Source organism: Urocampus carinirostris, chromosome 12 (assembly GCF_059441175.1).
Source record: "Urocampus carinirostris isolate Australia breed hairy pipefish chromosome 12, RoL_Ucar_1.0, whole genome shotgun sequence".
Classification (NCBI taxonomy): Eukaryota; Metazoa; Chordata; class Actinopteri; order Syngnathiformes; family Syngnathidae; genus Urocampus; species Urocampus carinirostris.
In genome coordinates this window covers 3,569,210-3,591,833 of record NC_142360.1, presented here as the reverse complement: position 1 = coordinate 3,591,833, position 22,624 = coordinate 3,569,210, and the positions used below count along the sequence as shown (strand labels likewise).

Sequence of the window (22,624 nt, the reverse complement as noted above, 5' to 3'; positions counted from 1 at the left end):
TTGACCGGAGTTTACTCGAAGAGAGGAGAATTCCAACTATTTTTAGAGAACTGAATTTTTTTGGCTCGGCTCACTAAAAAATGACTCTTTAGATGCCAAACTGCTCTTCTCATCTTTTTTTGTTGCTTCAATCCATACATTATCAATTATTATGTGACACTATGTACGGAATGACCCAAAAGGGAAGAACAAAGACCAAAAAAGACAAAAAAGACAGATAAAAGGAGAACAAATAAACTTTACATTTTGATATAAAAGAATATAATTAAAACATTTATAAATCTACAAAAAAGATTAAATTAACCACAAATGTAACTTTTTTATGGTTAACACATTTAAAATCAACAACACCCTCAAAAAATAATTATTGACCAATCACAAGAGGAAAAAATTGGTGGGGGGGACGCTCCCTTCGCTCACTTACAGGAGCCGGCTCATAAAGCCGTTTTGTTTGTGAACGACACGATTTGGGTACTGTCAAATTAAGAGCTCACATTTTTCAAAAGGTCTGCATTTATATAACGCTTTTCAAGTCAATGAAGACCTCCCAAAGCGATTTACAATGTGCTTCACAACTTACCCATTCACACACACACTCACACACCAATAGCGGCCATGCAGCCATGCAAGGCGCCGACCTGCTTATTGGGGGCATTAGGGATTCAATGTCTTGCCCAAGGACACTTTGAGATATAACACGGAGGAGCCGGGAATCGAACTTGCTATCTCTTGATCCCAAGACAAGCGGTCTACTTCCTGAGCTAATGCCGCACGACTCAGCCCTAATCTGCCTTTTCTTTCCGAACATTAGTAAATACTATATCCGTAATCCCTATCTAACCATATTGTTGTCGCCATTGTGAGCAGTGACATGATCCGAAAAGACGTGACCTAAACAACTCATAGGAGAGCGTAAAACTGCTTTATTCAAAGTATCGCATCTCTTTTGACCTTCAGTAACGGCAACGGCGGAAAAATAAACAGGTTAGATCACTGGAAAAAATAACACCGTTACGTACGTTGTTCCCAACACTGTAAGTTTTTATTCATTTCGATTGCTACAATTATCATTTTTCTTAAGTTGCTCTTATGAGGAACAGTAGAGAGCACTGTAAAAAAAGGGAATGTGCTGATAAGAAAGTGATTTCTCACTGTGGAACTAGTGTGGAGCGTTTGGGTGCCGCAGAGCTACACAAAGAAAAATAAAGCAGCCCCGTGCACTCTCACAGCGGGGACATATGAATTGTTTTGACGTCCATCTTTTTTTTTTTCCTACTTTGCCGCCTGCAACCATGAGAGAGTTTGGCTTGCAGCACTTTTACAAATAATTCCACAACAATTTCCATAAGCGCTAGCTGGGGAATGGGCTGCACAGAAACAGGCTTGCACTCCTGTGGAAATTGATGTTTGCTAAAGTTTGGGGCGTCCTCGCGGGTGTCAACCATGCAGCCCGAGGGCCCGCCAAGGGTTTGAATGCGGCATGGGAAACAGGGCCCAGAGAAGCACAAGAGAAAAATGAGACGTTTGAAATATTTCCACTTGATGTTGACAAGGGTAGGCGCCACTCGCAAAGCAACTGGAGGTAATTTATTTCTCACTCTCTTTTTCTGACTCTCTTTTTCAATCTCTCTTGTTGTCTCTTTCTTTCTCTCTTGCTCTCCCCTTTCTATATCTCTGTTTCTCTTATTTCCCTTTCTCTCACTGTCAATAAATTTCTCCCTTCTTTCTAAATGTTTCTCCTTCTTTTTTTGCCTTTGTCACTCTCTTTTTTTCCTCTCTGTTGTTTTTTTCTCTCTATCTCTCTCTTTCTTTCTCATTTTCTCTTGTTTCTTTCTTATTTTCTCTTGTTTCTTTCTCTTGTTCTCTCTTTTCTCTCTTTCTTGTTCTCTCTTTTCTCTCTTGTTATTTTCTCATTCTCTCTCTTGTTCTCTCTTCCCCCCCTCTCTTGTTCTCTCTTTTCTCTCTCTCTTGTTATTTTTCTCATTCTCTCGCTTTTTTCTCTCCCTCCCTCCCTCTCTCTCACTCACTCACTCGTTCCCTCTTTCTCACTATCTGTGGTCTCTCTCTCTCCCTTCATTCCTCTCTCTCTCTCTCTCTCTCTCTCTCTCTTTGTACTCTCTCTCTCCCTGTCACCCTCCTGGTTTTCTCTCACTCGTTCTTGTTTTATTTCATTTTTTTCTTTCTATTGTTATTTTTCTTTATCCCTAACCTTGTCTCTCTTCTTTCTCTTACTCTTTCTCTTCTTTTCTTTCTCTTTTAAATTTATTGGGCCAGACCCTTTTGAGGGTTTTTTTTCCGGCCGTGGGGCCCCTGAACTACATTTTTTTTAGGAAGTTTGACACGCCTGTCTAAAACCAGTGTCAAATGAGCACAGCAAAGCAGCAAGATGCCAGACAAACAGGTCGGCAAATACTAGGTTTGGATTTTGCTATTTAAAAGAAGTACGCACTTCTTTACCTATTAATGTTTAAAAAAAAATAATATTGGAATGTTTCTTTTTTCTGTATTCCCTTTTTCTCTTTCCATTTTCTTTCTTTCCCTTTCCCAGCTTATTTTTCTGCATTTCATTGTATCTTCTTCTTTTCCTTTTTTGCCTTTTTGTGCTTTTTTCCTTTTCATTCCCTATTTTAAGTTTTGTCTTTTTTTCTTTAGTTCCTTCTCTTTCCTCCAAAAGGCAGGGGAAAAAATGAGAACTAAAATTATGCGGTTTGGTCACTTTGAATCCATTTAGTTTGTAATCTTCCTTTTGCTTTGTAGCATCTCGGGGTCAAATATAAACGGTCTTATATAGCAAACAGTAGGGATACGAGATAACAGTTTTTTCCTACCGATACCGACAACCGATAAAAAAATATGTTGGCCCAATAGCTGTCAGTGTTTAAATATCCATCAATCCATCCATCCATCCATTATCTGCACTGCTTATCCTCAGTAGGGTCGCGGGGGTGATGGAGCCCGTCCTTGCTATCTTCGGGCAGTAGGCAGGGGACACCATGAACTGGTTGCCAGCCAATCGTAGGGCACACAGGGACAGAAACTCACTCGCTCAGTCACATTGACATACCTGTCAACCTCCACGGCTCCATGCCCGAACAAACTGTCGTATTTTCCGTACAAAATACAAAATAATTGTACACAATATTTTTTTTTTTTGAATGATGCATGATGGGAAATCCCCAGTTCTACTCGTCTTAAAATGCAAAAAAAAAACGTACTTTGTACGGCAAAACCATACAGGTTGACAGGTATGCATTGAGGGACATGTTTTTGGAATGTGGGAGGGAAAAAAAGTGCCCTGAGAAAACCTACGCAAGCACGGGAGAACAAGCAAACTCCACACAGGAATTTTTACAATTTTTTGCTTTTTATCATTTGTTTCAAAGAATTTATTTATAATCATATAATCACGAGATGAGGAAAAAATATTTTCCATTAGCCAATCACCTATTTTGACTAATTTAATGAAATTGTTATTCGTAATAATAATAATAATAATAATAGTTTATCATTAATATAGTACATACTTATTTTAGTATAAAATAATATATAGGGGAATACAGGAAATACTATTTAAATAAATAATAATAACAATAATAATAAAATAAAAAACGCTAATGCAACTAAATGGGTGATGCTAGGAGCTTAAGCTAAATTCTGCAATGCTAGCCGCTACTGTTAGCAGCAGTGTTGGTGATGCTTGTCATTATTTGTAAATGGACCACGTTGTATTGCGCTTTGAATCAGTCAACGAAGACCTCCAAAGCATTTCACATGGTACTTCACATACTTTACCCATTCACACGCACACTCACACACCAATAGCCAGAGGGCGGCTATGCAAGGCGCCTTCCTGCCTATCGGGGGCAGTGTCTTGCCCAAGACGACCGCTCAACTTACTGAGTTACTGCTTCCCCCATGCTAATGCTAATGTCGACGAACCATAGCTGCTCACTGTGTCCGCAAAGCTAATTACCGATGCGTTCAAGTACAGCAGTGAAGAATTCCGTTAATGGTAGTGTTTTGCCCATCAAAAGCAGACGTTATACCTATAATTGTGCTCTTCTGAATACCGCAAAGTTAGCAAAACAAATCCCACTTTTGGGGAACGTAGGCAAACCAGTAAAGTCGAAACTCGAAACGTACTTCATATCTTTGTCAGTCTTTTTATTCCCTGATTATGGAAATGCTTCCTGTTAGCGCTTTGCATAAAATGAAGACAGCACGGGATTGAAATCTCGCTTTTGCAATGCACATGATGTTTTTCTGGCTCGATATGAGATACTCTCTATATGTCGACAGAGACTCCGTGATAGCAACCTCAGCGTTTTCAGATGACGCCTAACGTTGCTGCATTGTATGCGATTACAATTACTGATAAATTTCCCCGTCCTATTTCACTACACACTCATATTTTTCTCTAAATATGCTTATTGGGCCATTCTTACTATTCGGTGCCATTTAAGCATAAAAACCTTTGCTCAAAATACATGTCGTACATGTCTTTTATCTGAAAGAGGGACTTTAAACTACTGAATTTCCATGACGATAGGGCGCACCATGTTAAAAGACATTCCAAAGGTGGTTCTACTTCTGTATTTAACACAAGGCATGCCACGACCAGCACACAGGGTAGACCCAATCGCGTAGCGTTTTCTCATAATTTTATTGAAAGAAAGAGGAAGGGCAGCGCCCGCGATCCGATGCTCGCTGGACGGGGGAAGCAAGTTGTTCCTTCACTCGGATTGTGATCGAATACGGAAGTGGATCTTCCGTAGCGAGCGAGGGACGGATAAATGGGTCGGTTGCCGGGACTGGGAGAGCAAGGCGTGGTCGGGGTTGGAAGCGAGTCGTAAGCCAGAACGGAAGAGTAGACATAGTTGGGGACAAAAAGAGGCCGTAAGCAGGGACAGGAGAGCAGACGTGGTCAGGATCAAAACGGGTTGAAGCCGGAGACAGACGAGAGCAAAAAATGGGACAGGTGGGAGTCAGGGTCGAAAAAAACTTGCCTAGTGTTCACTGACATTTGCAGACGGACTGACAAAAGGGGACAACACCACCTTGCAACACAGACAAGTGTACTTTTTTGAAAATATAGCGGTGGCAAAATGGAGTTTGGGTGTGGTTTATTGATTATAAAATAAAACACACGGATAAATACGGAGATCATTTATCAGCTTCCTCCACTTACAAACCTTCGATTCATTAATCTTGAATTCTCTCACAGCTCCTCGGTTTCTCTGTTCTTCCGCATAGCATAGAAAATAACAAAAAGCATTCAATGGAAGGAAAGTAAGGTTTTGGATTTAATTAATATTTGGGGGGTGATAATTCAGCCTCTAGTGGCAGAATAAATCAATTGCTAGATACGCTACGGTGTTAGCATCCGTGAGTACTTCCGTAAACTATGCACTGCGTGTGATGTCACGTGTCCTCTTCTGATGGCGTTTGGTATGGAGACGCATAAAAGTCGCACTTAGTTGGAAATGTGAACAATCTCACAAAAACAGATATTAGTATCACTATCCGCATTGGGAGTGCTTAATCTTCAACTATTTGCTAGCCTACTGCTAGTTTCCACAGTCAGAGGTGCTAGCACTGGCGTCGGCGTTACCAGCTGCATTAACGATGCTTAAACTGCAATGTTTTGCTATTGTACTGTTAATGTCTTTGGTTGCTTAATGCTAGCACTGGGATCAGCATCACAATGCTTACCTGCAACGACTCGAGGTCCTTGCACTTACTGACACGAATGCTAATGCTAATAGCTGTGCCCTTGACACTAGCAGAATAAACATTCTTCATCAATGAGACAAAAAAACTGACAAACATATGTTATTGTCCTTAACATCGCATTCAAATTGAATAGTTCTAATTTTAGATATATTTTTGCAGTCGTAAATTTGATTTTTTTTCTTCATCACCGCTAAAAAGTAGCAATTTTGTTGATAAATCAGCACAGGTAGGGTCATTTAAAAAAGGGACTAATCACACCTAGCACTTATAGCCGCTGCTAGCATACTGCTAGCTCACTGCTAGCCTACTGCTACATTCCCCCATAGCCGCATTGGTATTAACTGTGCTTAACCTGCAATTATTTGCGAGCCAAATGCTAGTTGCCCTGGTTACTAATGCTAGCACCAGTGTCAGTGTTGCTAGCTGCCTTAGCGGTGCTTAGCCCGGAGCTAGTTGGTAGCCAACTGATCATTAATGTTAGCACCAGCGTCATTAGCTGGATTTGCTGTACTTAACCTGCAACTATTGGTGGCCCACGCACTTACTGATGCTAATGCTAACAGATGAGTCTTTTCCGCTAGTAGAATTGGCACTTAACGTTACAGCGTTCAATAACGCATTGAACTAATACCACCGGTTTCCACCAACGTTCAAATCTGTCCATCACATCAAGTATCCGAGCGTGACGCCTAGCGAAAACGCTATTTGACCTCTGACGCGTGAGTCAAAGACGTTCTCCGTCGTCATTGAGCTAAATGGCTCCGACAGGAGTGTCTTGGAGGAGGCGGGGCTACCTTTGCTGTTGCCGTCGGGCCCTCTTAGAACCGTGCACTCCTCGATGACTCCGTAGGGTTCGAATAGGCGGTAGACATCTTCCTCCGTCTGTTGTTTGTTCAGCATTCCCACGAACAACTTTCTGTCTTCTGAAAACCGACAAAAAACAATGACAATAAATTCGAGTTATGCAAATATTCACATAAAATTGTATTCGCATAGCACTATTCGGACCTATAAACTGCAACTCAAAGCGCAGTATCAAAACATTTAATGGACAAAAAGAGAATATAAACCCCCTCTGATGTCGAGAACAGACAATATAAAGAGCTGGAATAATGAAATACAAGTGTGGGGACTGGTATGGACAAAGTGTTGTTGTACAATAGAAATTTTCACCACTGCTGTACTTTAAGTTACGTTTTTCCAAAAATTTAGTTTTTATTTGAGCTTACTTGTAAATTAGCCGTTTCCTGCATCTGTGCCCGGCATATTCTGTAAATAAAACATTCGAGGGAACTGCTCATCGTGCATCCATCCATTATCTGCACCGCTAATCCTCAGTAGGGTCGCGGGGAGCTGCAGCCCATCATAGTTGTCTTCGGGCAGTGGGCAGGGGGCGGCAATAGCTCAGGAGGTAGAGCGCTCGTCTTGGGATCAAGGGATCCCAGTTCGAATCCCGGCTCGTCCGAGGTACATTTCGAAGTGTCCTTGGGTAAGACACTGAACCCCTAAAACCCCCAATAAGCAGGTTAGCGCCTTACATGGCTGCAAGGCCGCTATTGGGAAATGTGGAGCACATTGTAAAGCGCTTTGGGAAGTCATTGACTTGAAAAGCGCTATATAAAATGCAGATCATTTCATTTCAAATGCAGATCACCCTGAACTGGTTGCCAGCCAGGGCGCACAGGGAATGATAACTCACTCGCTCATTCACACGTAGAGACAATTTGGACCTGACATGCATGTTTTTGGAATGTGAGAGGAAACCCACGCAATCACGGTGAGAACATGCAAACTCCACACGGGGAGGTTGCGGTAGCTGGACTTGAACCCTGAACCTCTAACCACCCAGCTGCTGTGCTACCACCTCTCATTGTTGCCAGCATTTATTTTAATGGTCTAACTTCTCACAAACTGGAATCAAAAGAACACACCCAAGAAGAAAAAGTTTAGGGTAACAATGCATGAGCCTTCTCTGTGTTTCTTCATAATTACAAGCTTTGTTTCCAGTGTTATGTTGTTTTTGCTTTTTCCATTAGCATGACTGTAAGTCTTGGGACTCAACATTCAATTTAAGTTTGTAAGGCAAGATTCCAAGCTTTGTTTCAATGGTTATCATCTTCTTGTTTTTCCTTTTAACTTCACTGTGAGTAATGGGACCCATAGTTTAAGGAATTCAAGTTTGTTACATGAGCTTCTGAACTGAACAACGAAAGAAACAGGCATTATGGGAGGGAATTCAACCAATAGATAAAATCGATAATTAAAAGAGTTTATCGTGTCGCCAGTTTGTGCGCCACCCAGTACGCTAATTCAATGAAAATACGAGTGCTTTAAATTTTGTTGTGACTTTGAGAGGACACGCTTGTAGTACCACTTTGATCCAGCAGAAAATGACTTGAGACCACAGGTCCTCTGAATTTGGCAACAAACTTTTAGTAGCACTTTGGTCTGGCAGTGGGCGTGTTGAGACCATTTTTATATTTAAAAAAGTATATTTGCAGGTCTTTAACATACATTCGTATGCATTTTTTTATTGTCAAGTATATGACAAACACTTGGATTGTTCAAATCTTTAATATTTAAATAAAAACTATAATGAAACCCATTAATAAAATAATTGTGAGTTACAGCCCTGACGGCAATCTTTGCTTCCATGGTTATCATGTTTTTGCTCCTTTCTTTAGCATCACCACAGGTCTTGGGAGCCATACCCAAACAAAGTTACGCAAGATTCTAACTTGAACGAAAAGAGAAACAAAGGAAACATTGTGGGAAAGAGTTCAGCCCGTTTTCATGAAGCTGTGACGTAAACCAAAAGCAAAAAAAAAAGTTCTCAACACATTGTGGCACCTCATGAATCCTTGGAACTTATAGTCCCTCAACCCAGAACCATTCAACGCCACTTCTTCGTTCCTCCCTCCCCGCTGATTCCACACTTTCCACACAAACTCGTTCCTCCCCCTCCCGACTGCCGTCCACTCTTTATCTCTCTCTTAGTCCTCAACTAATTGCTGCTGATCCAGTACTTTTTTGTGTCACCCGAGAAATATTTCAGCTGAACAATGGCCTCGTCTCTTCAGCTAGCGAGACATGGCGTGAATAACGCTGACTTTTCAATAGGAGACGACTCGTGTTCAACGTGAAGGGGGATGTGATCTTTACCTTGACCTGACACATTGTGTTCAACTGATGTGTCGTAATGCGACAGCTGAGGCGTTCTCTTCAGGTTGGAGGAAGAAAAACTGCATATATATAGATAGATAGATAGATAGATAGATAGATAGATAGATAGATAGATAGATAGATAGATAGATAGATAGATAGATAGATAGATAGATAGATAGATAGATAGATAGATAGATAGATAGATAGATAGATAGATAGATAGATAGATAGATAGATAGATAGATAGATAGATAGATAGATAGATAGATAGATAGATAGATAGAGAGACAGAGAGAGAGAGAATTTTGTGACCTTTTGCCACATTTCCAACTTCAAACATCAAGATATAAAACTGTAATTTCTTGTGAAGAATCAACAATAAGTGGGACACAACCATGAAGTGGAACACACTTTATTGGATGTTTTAAAAAAAAAGATTAACAAATAAAAAACGAAAATGTGGGTATGCAAAATTATTTACCCCCATTGAGTTAATACTTTGTAGCGCCACCTTTAACTGCGTTTACAACTGTAAGTCGCTCGGGGTATGTCTATCAGTTTTGCACATCAAGAAACTGATATTTTTGCCCATTTCTCCTTGCAAAACAGCTCGAGCTCAGTGAGGTTGGATGGAAAGCATGAACAGCAGTTTTCAGTTCTTTCCACAGATTCTAATTTGGATTGAGTTCTGGACTTTGACTTGGCCATTCTAACCCCTTGATATGTTTTTTTGGTGAACCATTCCATTGTAGCTTTTGCTTCATGTTTTGGATCATTTTCTTATTGGAAGAAAAATCCCAGTCTCAGTTCTTTTGCGGACTCCATCAGGTTTTTTTACAGAATGGTCCTGTATTTGGCTCCATCCATCTTCCCATCAATTTTAACCATCTTCCCTGTTCCTGCTGAAGAAAAGCAGGCCCGAACCATGATGCTGCTACCACCATGTTTGACTGTAAGGATGGTGTGTTGAGGGTGATGAGATGTGCTGCTTTTACGCCAAACATAACGTCTCGCATTGTTGCCAAAAAGTTCGATTTTGGTCTCATCTGACCAGAGCACCTTCTTCCACATGTTTGGTGTGTCACCCAGTTGGCTTGTGGCAAACTTTAAACGGCACTTTTTATGGATATCTTTAAGAAATGCCTTCCTTATTGCCACTCTTCCATAAAGGCCAGATTTGTGCAGTATACGACTGATTATTGTTCTACGGACAGATTCTCCCGCCTCAGCTGTAGACCTCTGCAGTTCATCCAGAGTGATCATGGGTCTCTTGGCTGCATCTCTCAGTTCTCTCCTTGTATGAGCTGAAAGTTTAGAGGGACGGCCTGATCTTGGTAGATTTGCAGTGGTCTGATGCTCCTTCCATTTCAATATTATTGCCTGCACGGTGCTTCTTGGGATGTTTACAGCTTGGGAAATCTTTTTGTATTCAAATCCAGCTTTGAACTTCTCCAGAACAGTATCTCGGATCTGCCTGGTGTGTTCCTCGTTCTTTATGTTGCTCTCTGCGCTTTGAACAGACCTCTGAGACTATCACAGTGCAGGTGCATTTATGACTTGATTACACACAGGTGGATTCCATTTATCATCGTTAGTCATATAGATCAACATTGAATCATTCAGAGATCCTCACTGAACTTCTGGACAGAGTTTGCTGCACTGAAAGTAAAGGGGCGGAATAATTTTGCACACTCACTTTTTCATTTTTTATTTGTTAAAAAAATGTGTTCCACTTCATGATTGTGTCCCACTCATTGTTGATGCTTCAAAAGCAATTAGAGTTTTATATATTGATGTTTGAAGTCGAAAATGTGGCTAAAGGTCACAAAGGTCAAGGAGGCCAAATAGTTTCGCAAGCCACTGTAATAATAAAGAAAATACTTAATTTTAAACTTTTTAAGGATACCTCAAACTACGCACCCCACTTTTAAGAAATTAAAGCCAGATAATGTTCCAATTTTACTATATGTGTATCTTATTTCCTTGGTAAAGAACATTTTTGGAGGGATTATTCTAATAATTTACTTATACTTTACTATATGAAATTTATATAATGATCGAATAATACTCTAAGTATTAATAATTGAAAAGAAAACATTCAAAAATATACACGTATAGTAAAATATTGCATTACTTAAATTGTCATTTAAGTAATAGTCACAATTTGGTATGGTCAAAAAGGAAAAAATATTTATTTTTTGTAGTGAAGAAAATCACACAAAAGAAAAATTAGTGATAGTAATTTTCTGATATATTTGTCTCTATTCTATTTGTTTATATTTTACTATAATATTGTAAAGCGCTGGTAAAAGGTGATCTCAGTAGCAAAATGATCAATACAATAATTGGTCAGACCGATAACGATGACATCATATTGAACTATTATCCATCCGGTATTAACTGGTATTAAAAATATTACAATGGCGTTATATGCTGCCAAGACAGCATTTAGTTACAAAGTGTAATCGTAAATTGCTGGCTGACAGCTAAAATTGTCCTGGGGCTGCTTTGTTACTCCAGACCCTGGACCTTCTGAGTATTATTGTATGTAAGAAGTCATTGTTGTCTCTAAGAAAATAAATCCTTAACTCTAGAGAGACGATCTCAAAAAAGGATTCTAAAGTCAATATTTCCACCGACACAAAAAATGCAAAATGGAAATGTAGGCCACAGAGTTGCAGATGCCTGGGGCTTTTAGCGAATGCAATTCACACAGAAATGCACAGGCTTGACGATAACCAAATCAAGTGGCTCCAGCCTGCTAAATTTTGCTGCCAAATGAGCATCTCCTCATGTGAAAGCAGCCGAGGGACATTTAGAAGAAAAAAATTAAATAAATATTGTTACTGATGCATGCAGATGTACTCAGAGGCCGAATTCTGCCAGCTTTGTATTAAGCACTGTACTCTATTTCTGCTCGAGTAGATGGCCTGCCTCAATACATTTCCAGGAAATGTTTTCGCTTGAATGGATAAACTTGAATGTTTGTCTCAGCAAAATAAAAATAACTATAACCATCAAGTTAGGGTTTCAAATTTGGGTTAAAGTCCGGATTAACTTTTTAAATTGTGCGTTTGAGCCCTGAATATACTGCCAACCCTGATCTCCACACAAAAGCTAATTTTTTTATTCTAATTTATTTCACCATGTGAACTTTTGAAGAGTTGATAGAATTTATGAATTAAAAAAATGCCAGAGCTTGTGTCCCATATCAATATAAATATACCACTTAAAATTCGTCTCCCTCCCGTCGCCTCCTTTTGTTACCTGAAAGTGTTGAAGCTCAATTTGACTGTCATTTTTGTCCTGTATAACAAGCTGCAGACATAGTTCTTTTGCAAAAGTGTCACAACATACTGTATGAGGATACCAACATATTTACCTTCAGTGCAGAGAGCGCTAAGCAAGGAGAAAGAGTGTATAGCTCCGACCTGTGTATAGCTCCTCCCATTCTTACTGCTCTCAAAATCAAATTGCTATAGTTTCCCAAGCCAAATGAACTTTGTCTCTCCAGCCTGGAGGTCACTGGTGGCCTCCCTATCTGTTATCAAACAGGTGCTCAGAACTCCTTTCAGCGAACCCATACAACATAAGCTACGCAAGCCAAAGGAACCTTGTCTTTACATTTTGGAGGCCACTGGTAATTTTTCAAGACTCCTATCTTGTTTCCAACAATAAACTGCTGTGATGTATCATTCATTATACACGCACGCCATCTAGCGACCAACATTATTGTCAGGACCAGAACAGAAACAAGACCCAATTACGTTACGTTTCTCACAAGTTTTATTGAAGGCAAGAGGAAGGGCTGCAGCTATGATCCGGTGTTCACTGGAGACGGGAAGCAAATCGCTCTCGTACTCGGATTGTGATCCGAACACGGAAGTGGATCTTCTGTAGAGAGCGATGGCGGTGTCAGGGATGGAAAAAAACGGTCGATTGCTGGTACAGGAGAGCAAAAACGTGGTCGGGGACGGAAACGGGTCGTAAGTCAGGACGGGAGAACAAACGTGGTCGGGATCAAAAAACGGATTGTAAGTCGGGACGGGAGAGCAGACGAGAGAGAAAAATGGGAGCAAAAGCGTGACAGGCGGGAGTCAGGGTCGAAAAAGCCTTGCCTAGTATACACGGAGATTCGCAGATAGACTGACAAAAGGGGAATGACAGGACTGGGTTCAAATACTGACAGGGAGCCAATCAGAACCCGTGGCGGGTGGCGCCAAATGACGGGGCACAGCTGAGTCACATCAGTAATCATGACAATTATACACTTCATTTAAATATGTGATTCCGGTCTGAACCAATTAGATTCATTTCCTGTGTTCATATAAACCAATCAGATGTGTAGTTTCCTTTTACAATAAATGAGCTTCCTGAATAAGGAAGTGTGTGTTCTTCCCTGAGCCGACCCTGGAAGCATCCACCTCCAATGGAAGGGGCTATCAAAAACCTAAATCTCTGACTTAGAATGTGTTCCTTTTTTTTCTACTACAATCTCAATTTTTAACCTTGACAATATTTAAGTGTCTCACCAATAATTATATATGTTTTTAATGAGTCTTCCATATAATGGATTGTTTAGCTATTTATAGCCAAAACGGGGTCTTTTGGTGTGACACTTTGACTCTAAACTGCATTTAAAATTGCGTGCTATATATATATACTGGACCGTACCCCCTTGTACATCAATATTGTCTCGGCTTTGCGCGTGTGACATTTGGCTCCGCATGTGATAATGCAATCATTTTCTTTTTGACCTAATTGCACAAGTTATATTTTATCTCTTAGTTATATGTACTCATGAAAAGAGCCATATGTATCTTGTGAGCCATAGGTTCCTGACCCGTGGTTTGGTTGGTCCCACAGTTGAATCCATACAGTTGTGTTTAACGTGTTTTTGGCAAGCTCAATCGGATGCTTGCAAACGTCATTGACTGTTATCCCTTGTCCATGACGATTATTTGCGACCAGAACCTCCGCCCTATATGGAAAAATTAAGCAAAGTAGCCCCCCCACACTTTTTTAACATATGCTCTGTGCAGGACCCCTGCTCTCAGCAATAGTCAACTGGGGATAAAGGATCACATTTGCACAGGTGCTGTTCATTTTACGTGGAAAGAACATAAATACACAAGTCGTCTCTCTCAGTCCCTGCTCTTACTAATAGCCAACTGGGGATACTAGATTGTGGCCAAAATAGTGCGGTGCATTTTAGATGGGTCACATTGGCACGCTCCAGCGACCTGAACTTACAAAAAACGCTTTAGGACAGTCTCTGCTCTCAGCAATAGTCAATTGCGGATAATTGATCATGGCCATCGCTGCTCATTTCATTTTAGTTGGGCCAGAACGACACTTATCCTGACAAAAGTGCCTTCTGCCGGTCCCTGCTCTCAGCAATACGGAATTGGGAATAATGTATTGCAGCTGCACGGGTGTAGTTAACTTTTTGGTGGACAGAAGGGCAAAAAAGAGGTACCAGGCCTGACAAAAGTGCACTCTGTCAGCCCCTGCTCGTAGTAATTGTTGACCGTTTAATCGCAGGTGCACGATTGCTGTTTAATCTAGGCGCATATAACATTAAAACAGCTGCCCTGCATGATATTTGCTATCTCAGCCCCCGCACTCGGCAATATCTCACTGGGGATGATACATCTTGGCTAAAATAGTGCAGCTTATTATAGGCGGACCACAATGGCTCGCTCCAGCGTCCCGAAACCAAAAAAATGCACTCTAGTTGCCCCTGCTCTAAGCAGTAGTCAATTGGAAATAATGGATTGGGGCAATGACTGTGCATTTCATTTTAAGTTTACCACGACCACACACTTTCCAAGGAAAGTGTCGTCTGCTGGTACCTGGTCGTGACAATATGGGATCGGGATTGTGGATGGTTCGTGGCCTGACAAGTGCAGTTCATTTTATACGTAAATAACGGCTAAAAGACCCTGGCAAACATGTTTCACGATCATCTCTGCTCAAAACAATTTGCGAACGGGATAACAGAACCTGGCTGCACTAGTCCAGTTCACTTTTAGGGGAACAGAATGACAATAAAAGAGTCATCACCAGGTCAAAGCAATACGTGATCAGGGATAACGAATTGTTGGTGAACAGAAGGGCAAAAAAAGAGACACCGGTCAAAAATGGACAAAAATGCCCTATTCTGTTCCCCGCTCGCAGCAAATTGCAATCAGGGATAATGGATCGCAGATTATTTTTAAACCAGTAATGCACGGAGGTTAAAAGTAGCAACGGATAAGAGAATATGTTATTTTACGGTTGTCTTTAGCCATTTAAACGATTCATTTAGATTGCTCCAAAAATCCAACATTTGATTCAGTGTGAACGTTACCTGCATGTGCCATAAGTGTACCCATGAATTGTAAAAAACAATCAAAAGACTTGTTACATTCCAGTTCCTGGAAAGGTGTGAGATTTCACATGGCTATCAAGTCCATCATCTTCTTGAAGGGGCGCCATTACCGTGTGTGTGGCCCTCCTCCTTCATCATCCAACCTCTGAATTTATATTCCCCCTCCAGCTAGAAAGAAGGACCATCACGGCCTTTCCATTTTCCAGTTCAAGGCTTCCCTTCTTTTTTTTTTTTTTTTGCAGATAAATGTTCTCGTATCTACCCTGACAGATGTCACGTCGCATCACGTCTGCGGAGATACGTAGCCTCTGATCCTGCCACTTGCAATAAGCAGCCGGCACCAGGGGCGCCCTTCTCCCCCGATAACGCTCTGACACGCTTGATTATTTTAAAGGTGCATCATTTGCTGCGCCAGCCGGTGCCCGGAACACCAAAGCTCTGTGGCGGCATTGCGATTCCCGGGGTCGGGAAAATGACACGGCGAGATATCGAAGACGCATGGGGGCGGATGAGAAGGATGAGAACTGGAGCCCATCACTTGTAATTAGATTAAGTTTGAGTACTTATTGGTGAGGATTTTGTTGCATCTTGGCTATGTGAAAAGAGGCAGCAACCAACAAGGGGTGGGGGCAGTGAAATATTATAAACCCCAAGGATAAAACATGAAACAAAGATCGGCGAAATTATCGTACGGCGGGGGTTCGAAACTTATGGAAACTAGCTCATGCATTCCATTCCCCCCGTTAACCTAAGTAAAACATTAAAATAACAAAATAGGATAAATAAAGTATTGTTTATATGTTTTATAAATGATTAAATAACTTAAACAAATACACATGTAAGGAAATAAAATTGAACATTTAGTGTGATGAGACTTGACCTGGTATGATGGAGTAGCGGGTAATCCTGGCACAACAACTTTTTCAAAGGAGTAAAAACATCTTAACATAGATGCAGGCTTGCAATATTATTTGGGGAGATACTGGAGAGCAGGGAATTATAATAATCTAAACATGACGAGATAAACAAATGTGTCTGTACATCAGTGTTTGCCTAAGGGAGGAATAGGCATGTTTATTTGTTAAATCATAGAAAACAATCGTAGTTATTTATTACATCGAATAAAACATTAAAATAACAAAATAGTTTGATGGATATTCAACATATTAGTATATGATTGAATGACATTATAAATATATATACATATAAGGTGGTGTGATGTGACTTAAGCTGGTAGAATAGAGTAACAGGGAAGTGTGGAAGGGGGCGCAGAATACAGATTCAAATTAAATCTGATATTAAAACTTTCACTTGCAAGGATTTTTGTACCCTTAAAAGTCTTTTGACCGGCTTTTATTTTTAATAATTGTCACAATCATCCAATTGCAGCAGTCCAGCTAGCAGGACGCACGCTACACCGACATGACCGCAACGAAGACTCCGGTAAAAAAAGAGTTGGGGGACTATGCGTTTACGTGCATTACGCGTGGTGCAATAACAGCAGAATCATTGATACACACTACTCGCCCGATATAGTTTCTAGCAGTATCGTGTAGACCATTCTATCTACTGTGCTCATTGTGATAGCCGTTTACATCCCTCCGGATGCTAACGCTAGCACAGCACTAAACCTCCTGCTCGCTGCCATCAACAAAAACAGCTTGCACACCCCGACGGAGCTTTTATTATCGCTGGCGACTTTAATATGGCATGTTTAAGGACTGTACTTCCAAAATTCTTTCAACGTGTGAACTGTGCAACAAGGGGGGAAAAAACTTTGGACCACGTATACAGCAACATCAAAAACGCATATAAAGCTTCCCCCCTCCCCCACCTAGTCAATTCCGATCACCTATGTCTGTCCCTCACCCCCTCATACACCCCCATCCGGGGAAAAACAAAGCCTGTAACAAGGACAACACAAACGTGGCCTGAGGGAGCCCTCTCTCAGCTGCAGGACTGTTTTGATCATCAAACTTGCTGGGTGGTATTTGAACACCATGACCTCCAGAAATTCACTGACACTGTTTTATCCTACATTCGATACTTCACGGATGAAGTCACAGTAAAAAAAAAAAAAAATCAAGGTCTACCCAAACCAAAAACCATGGTTGTGCAGCAAGGTGCGCACCCTCCTCAAACACCGCAACACCGCCTTCATGTCTGGAGACAAGGCTCTTTACAGTGTGGCCAGGGCTGACCTGAAGAGAGGCATTAAGAAAGCAAAGGCAGCCTACACGAGGAAGATCGAGCACCTCTTCGCCAGAAATGACCCGAGGAGGATGTGGCAGGGTCTTCAACACATCACTAACTACAGAGGCCACAACCTTGCAACTGTTGAGGCTGATGCTTCACTAGCTGCGGACCATAATCAGTTTTTTGCTCGCTTTGAAGCTGAAAGGCCACAAACAGCCACAAAACTCCCTGGCACTCACACTGGACCCCCACCAGTTTGCCTAGAGGGCAAACCGCTCCACTGACGACTCCATAAACAGCACTTCACACCGTGCTGAAACACCTGGACCACCGGGGGAGCTACGTCAGAATGCTCTTTCTGGACTTCAGCTCAGCCTTCAACACCATTATCCCGGAGATCCTGGTGGGGAAACTCACATACCTAGGACTCTCTCCCTCCATCTGCCACTGGATAATGGACTTCCTCTCAATCCGCCCACTCTGTAACCACGTCTCTCCCACCCTAACACTGAACACTGGCTCCCCCCAAGGTTGTGCACTGAACCCCCTGCTTTTTAACCTCTACACCTCCAACTGCTCACCGACCCACCCCACAAACACAATCATTAAGTTTGCAAAAGATACAACCTTGATCGGCCTCATCTCTGAAGGGGACGAGGCGGCGTACAGGTGGAGTCACTGTCAACGTGGTGTTCGGAAAACCACCTCATACTGAACACCACAAAAACAAAAGAACAGATACTGGACTTCAGAAGGAATGGCAGGAATTCAGCACCACTCATCATAAAAGAAGAGAGTCCACTCCTTCAAGAGAGAGTCCACTCCTTCAAATTTCTGTGTGTGCACATTTCTGACGACCTCTCCTGGTCTGCAAACACCAGAGCGGTGGTAGGGAAGGCCCAGCAGCGACTGCATTTCCTGAGAGTGCTCAGGAAAAAATCATCTAAAACAGCAGCTGCAGGTGTCCTTTTACAAAGCCACAGTGGAGAGCATTCTAACGTACTGCATTACGGTGTAGTATGCTGGATGCACAGCAGCAGAGAGGAAAACGCTCCAGAGGGTCATCAAAACAGCCCAGAAAATCATTGGTTGCTCTCTGCCCAGTCTGGAGGACATTGCCTGCTCTCGCTACCTCAGCAGAGCAGAAAACATCTTTAAGGACTTTTCTCACCCCGGCCACCACCTCTTCGACCTGCTGCCTTCCGGCAAGCGCTACAGGTCACACAAAACAAAAACAAACAGACTCAGAGACAGTTTCTTCCCCAGAGCCATTACCACCCTAAACAGACACCGCACAAAAAACTGGAAAACTTTTGCAAAAACACTACCTCATACGAACGTAAAATGGTACTCATGTCTATGTTTCTTGCACATGTTTACTGCTTACCTTGCACAATGTTTGACTATTTTTTTGCACTATGATGACTATTTTTTGCACCAAATGCATATGTTGACTATTTTTTGCACTATGATGACTATTTTTGCACCAAATGTATAATTGCACAAACCCTTACGATACCAAACAGTATTACGATACCAAACTGTATGTAACATCCTACATGCCGACATTTCTTGTGTAAATATTGGGTAAATTATAACTATAACCTTATCCTCCTTGTTTTATAACCTATCTTCTCTGTTCCTTTATCTTCTTGGCTTTTTTACCTCACTGTGAATGTGTGAAACTGGAGTGTCATGCCCAATTTCGTTGTCACAATACGTTAACCCATTTTGTAACAATGGCAATAAAGGTATATTCTATTCTATTCTATTCTATTCTATTCTGTTCTATAGTTACATCCATACTTGTTAGTCGGGGTAACTATGTGTGAGCATTTTTCATTTTTCTTGATAATTAGAAGCTTTGTTTCAATGGTTATCATCTTCTTATTTTTCCCTTTAACATAACTGTGAGTAATGGGACCCATAGTTTAAGGAATTCAAGTTTGTTACATGAGATTCTGAACTGAACATAGAAAGAAAAAGGCATGACGGGAGGGAGTTTAGCCTAAAGCACATCAACATTTCCGAGAAGCTTTGATGTAAACCAATTGCAGGCCAGCATCTTACATGATGTTGATCTATAGTCATTCACAAATGGGTATCGCAAAGTGGTATTGCGGTATAGTTGGTATAGAATTCAATGGTAATTAGCTAATGAGATTCTAACATCCTACAGTATACCCCTCATAAAGGAACAATAAAAGAACAAAATAGATTATGGTTAGTACTACTTATGTTAGGAGTAATCCCAATTGTCTATTGAATACTACCATTCAATTAAGCGAGGGTAGTCGTTTGCGTGCCTCCTTCATACATCTTGACAATCGCGAGCTTTCTTTCCACGGTTGTCATTTTTTTGCTTCTCTCTTTGGCATCACAGCAATATTCAACAAATTCAGGATTTCTATGTAAAATTATAATCTGAACAAAGAGAAACAGGTATTGTGGGAGGGAATTAAGCCAATAGCATATCGTATATTCAAAAAGCCGCAATGCAAACCAAAAGCAGACCAGCATCTTTTATGACGTCGATCAATAACAGAGAGGCATCTTAGAGATGTAACTTTATATGTAAGACAGTGTGGGTTGGATATGCAAAATACTCAGTAGTTGATGTCATACGGTGTAATTATCATGATTACTGATGTGACTCACCTGTGCCCGCACGTTTGGCACCAACTGCCACAGGTTCTGATTGGCTCACTGTCAGTATTTGAACCCAGTCCTGTCTGTCCCCTGTTGTCAGTCCGTCTGCGAACCTCAGTTTATACTAGGCAAACCTTTTTCGACCATGACTCCCACCTGTCCCGTTTTTGTTCCCGTCTGTCTCCGGCTACGACCTGTTTTGCTCCTGACCACGTCTGCTCTCCTGTCCTGGCTTACGGCTCTTTTTGTCACCCAACTGCGTCCTCTCTCCCAGTCCTGGCTACCGTACGTTTTTCCGTCCCTGACACCGCTATCGCTCGCTACGGAAGATCCACTTCCGTGTTCGGATCACAGTCCAAGTACGAGAGCGACTTGCATCAAGCAAACACCGGATCGTGGGCGCAGCCCTTCCTCTTTCCTTCAATAAAACTTGTGAGAAACGTAACACAATTGGGTCCTGCTTCCGTTCTGGTCCTAATATTAATTAGGTGTTTAAAGAAAACATCATTTCCCACATTATAACATGGAAACATCAGCTAAGGATGCTGTAACACGGGATTCTACTGTAAACGGGGATCTTCGGTAACTGGGGCTTACAGTAACGTTTTTGGTACTCAATTTACATTTCACACTTGATAAGTGGCCAGTCCCTCTTGAGACCCAAACGTCCATAAAAGCAATTAAAAAGTAACTTAATCTCCAGAAGAGAATCGCTCATTTACGCTTGTCGGAGCATGTAACCCAGCTTCATTTTTAATATTTCATGCAGCAAGCGTAACCGTATATTCTGTATTCCAGCCGGGTTACAGCGAGACTTATTACTGTATCCCGGGTGATAGCGGCGCCGACTGCAAAGGATTTTGGACAGTAGAATGAGAGTCGCTGAATAGCAATGCGGCGCCGGCGAGGAGAAGAAAAGAGAAGGCGGCGAGAATAAGAAGCCGGAACGGGAAGGATGCGCTCTTACTGTAAATTCAGGCCCTGCTGTCCTCGATAAGCTGCGAGGGATGAAAAAGGACACACAGGAAATATAAAGTCTCCATTTATTTTTAAACCCCAAATTAGATTTTTTATTTATTTCTTTGTAGATTTCCTCCGGTTTAATTTTAATACATCATGAGGCAAAGATTACCCCAAAAATCAAAACAATAGGGATGTCACGGTTGCCAATTGGCCCCACCTGTGTGGCGCCAGCTGCGACTTGTAGACATATTGGCTTTCCTTCTATTTAAGCTCAGTGCTCTCACTCACCTTTGGTCAGTCCGTCAACGAACTTTTGCCCCCCAAATACATGGGTTTTGACTGTTTCCTGTTGGTATTTCCTGTCCGGTATTGTTCCAGTTCATTTTGTTCTGTTTAATATCGTTTTCCAGTTTCGCTCCCGTCTAGTTTGTCCTGTTTAATTTCAATATCCTGTTTTGATATCAATCCCGTCTGTCTGGTCCTGTCCGGTATCGACCCCATCTGTCCGATGTCTGCTCGGGCAATTGATATTGATCTCGTCGGCCTCTGGCTTCCTGTCATTCCACACCAGACTGCTGCCTAATGTGCATGACTCCCAATTTCCCGTAAAATAAATAGCTTGTGTGAAAAACATCACCTATTTGGGTCCTGATCTTGTTCCGGTTCATGAAAAGGGATTTAAGTCAATTAATTCTTAAGGTTGGGGTGCAACGTTTAGGTATCCTATAAAAGGGGAAAGTTAAATATTAAGTATGTGTCAACAATGAGTTCGAAAAGCCCTTGTCATTCCACTGCGCCTTTCTTCTTTTATTTTACTTTTATCAGGGCTGTTTGGGGCGGAACACATTAGGTTTGCAGAATGGGGGATGATGGGAGTGCTGGAATGTTATGTCATGCTTGTTTGTTAGTGTAGCATAAAAATGGTGAAAGTAAGAAAAGCCCCGCTTCTAATAGAATCCAAACGCCAACCCAAATCTCCAAAAAGATGAAAAAAAGAGTTTATCAAGCGCTTCTAAGAAATGCACGTACTTGCACACATGTTATGAATGAGTTGACTGAGTCTGCAATTATGAGGAAATGGCGGCAGAGAGTAACCAAGTTCCAAATTCCGTACAGCTCCTTTAATAATGAAAAACGAATATGCAAAATGAGTTTTTTTTTCCTTATTCAGGTCTTATTCCTCCCCAGAAACAACTTTTTTTGAAAATCACAGCGACCATATGCATTTTAGAAAAAACTTCATGTATTAACTGTGTTATTATCATGTTATAACTATGATTTATGATTTTTTTTCTAATAAGGATAACAATATGCATTTCTGAAATGACATGTAATTATTATGTTGTTAATATGTTGTCATGTTATTACTGGGAGTAATTATTATTAGTGGGGTTGAAAGAGGATAGGTTTACCACAATTTTATGGAATGACAGCAACGATACACAATTCTAAAATAAAAACGTATCCTGTTATTACTATGTTATTATCATGTTATAACTAGGTTGGAATTATTATTGATTATTAAATTGGAACTATTAGAGGCCT

The 22,624-nt window shown here is 41.2% G+C and overlaps 1 protein-coding gene across 6 annotated transcripts in view; it reads right to left on the bottom strand.

Annotated features, from left to right (window-relative positions):
* LOC148354678 (CUGBP Elav-like family member 5) overlaps positions 1-22,624 on the bottom strand; it is a 492,473-nt gene that overhangs the window by 76,964 nt on the left and 392,885 nt on the right. For all 6 annotated transcript variants that reach the window (XM_088349927.1, XM_088349929.1, XM_088349930.1 and 3 more), the window contains one exon: positions 6,528-6,656. In XM_088349927.1, the coding sequence (XP_088206053.1) occupies positions 6,528-6,656 (129 nt within the window). The remainder of the gene's footprint in view (positions 1-6,527; positions 6,657-22,624) is intronic.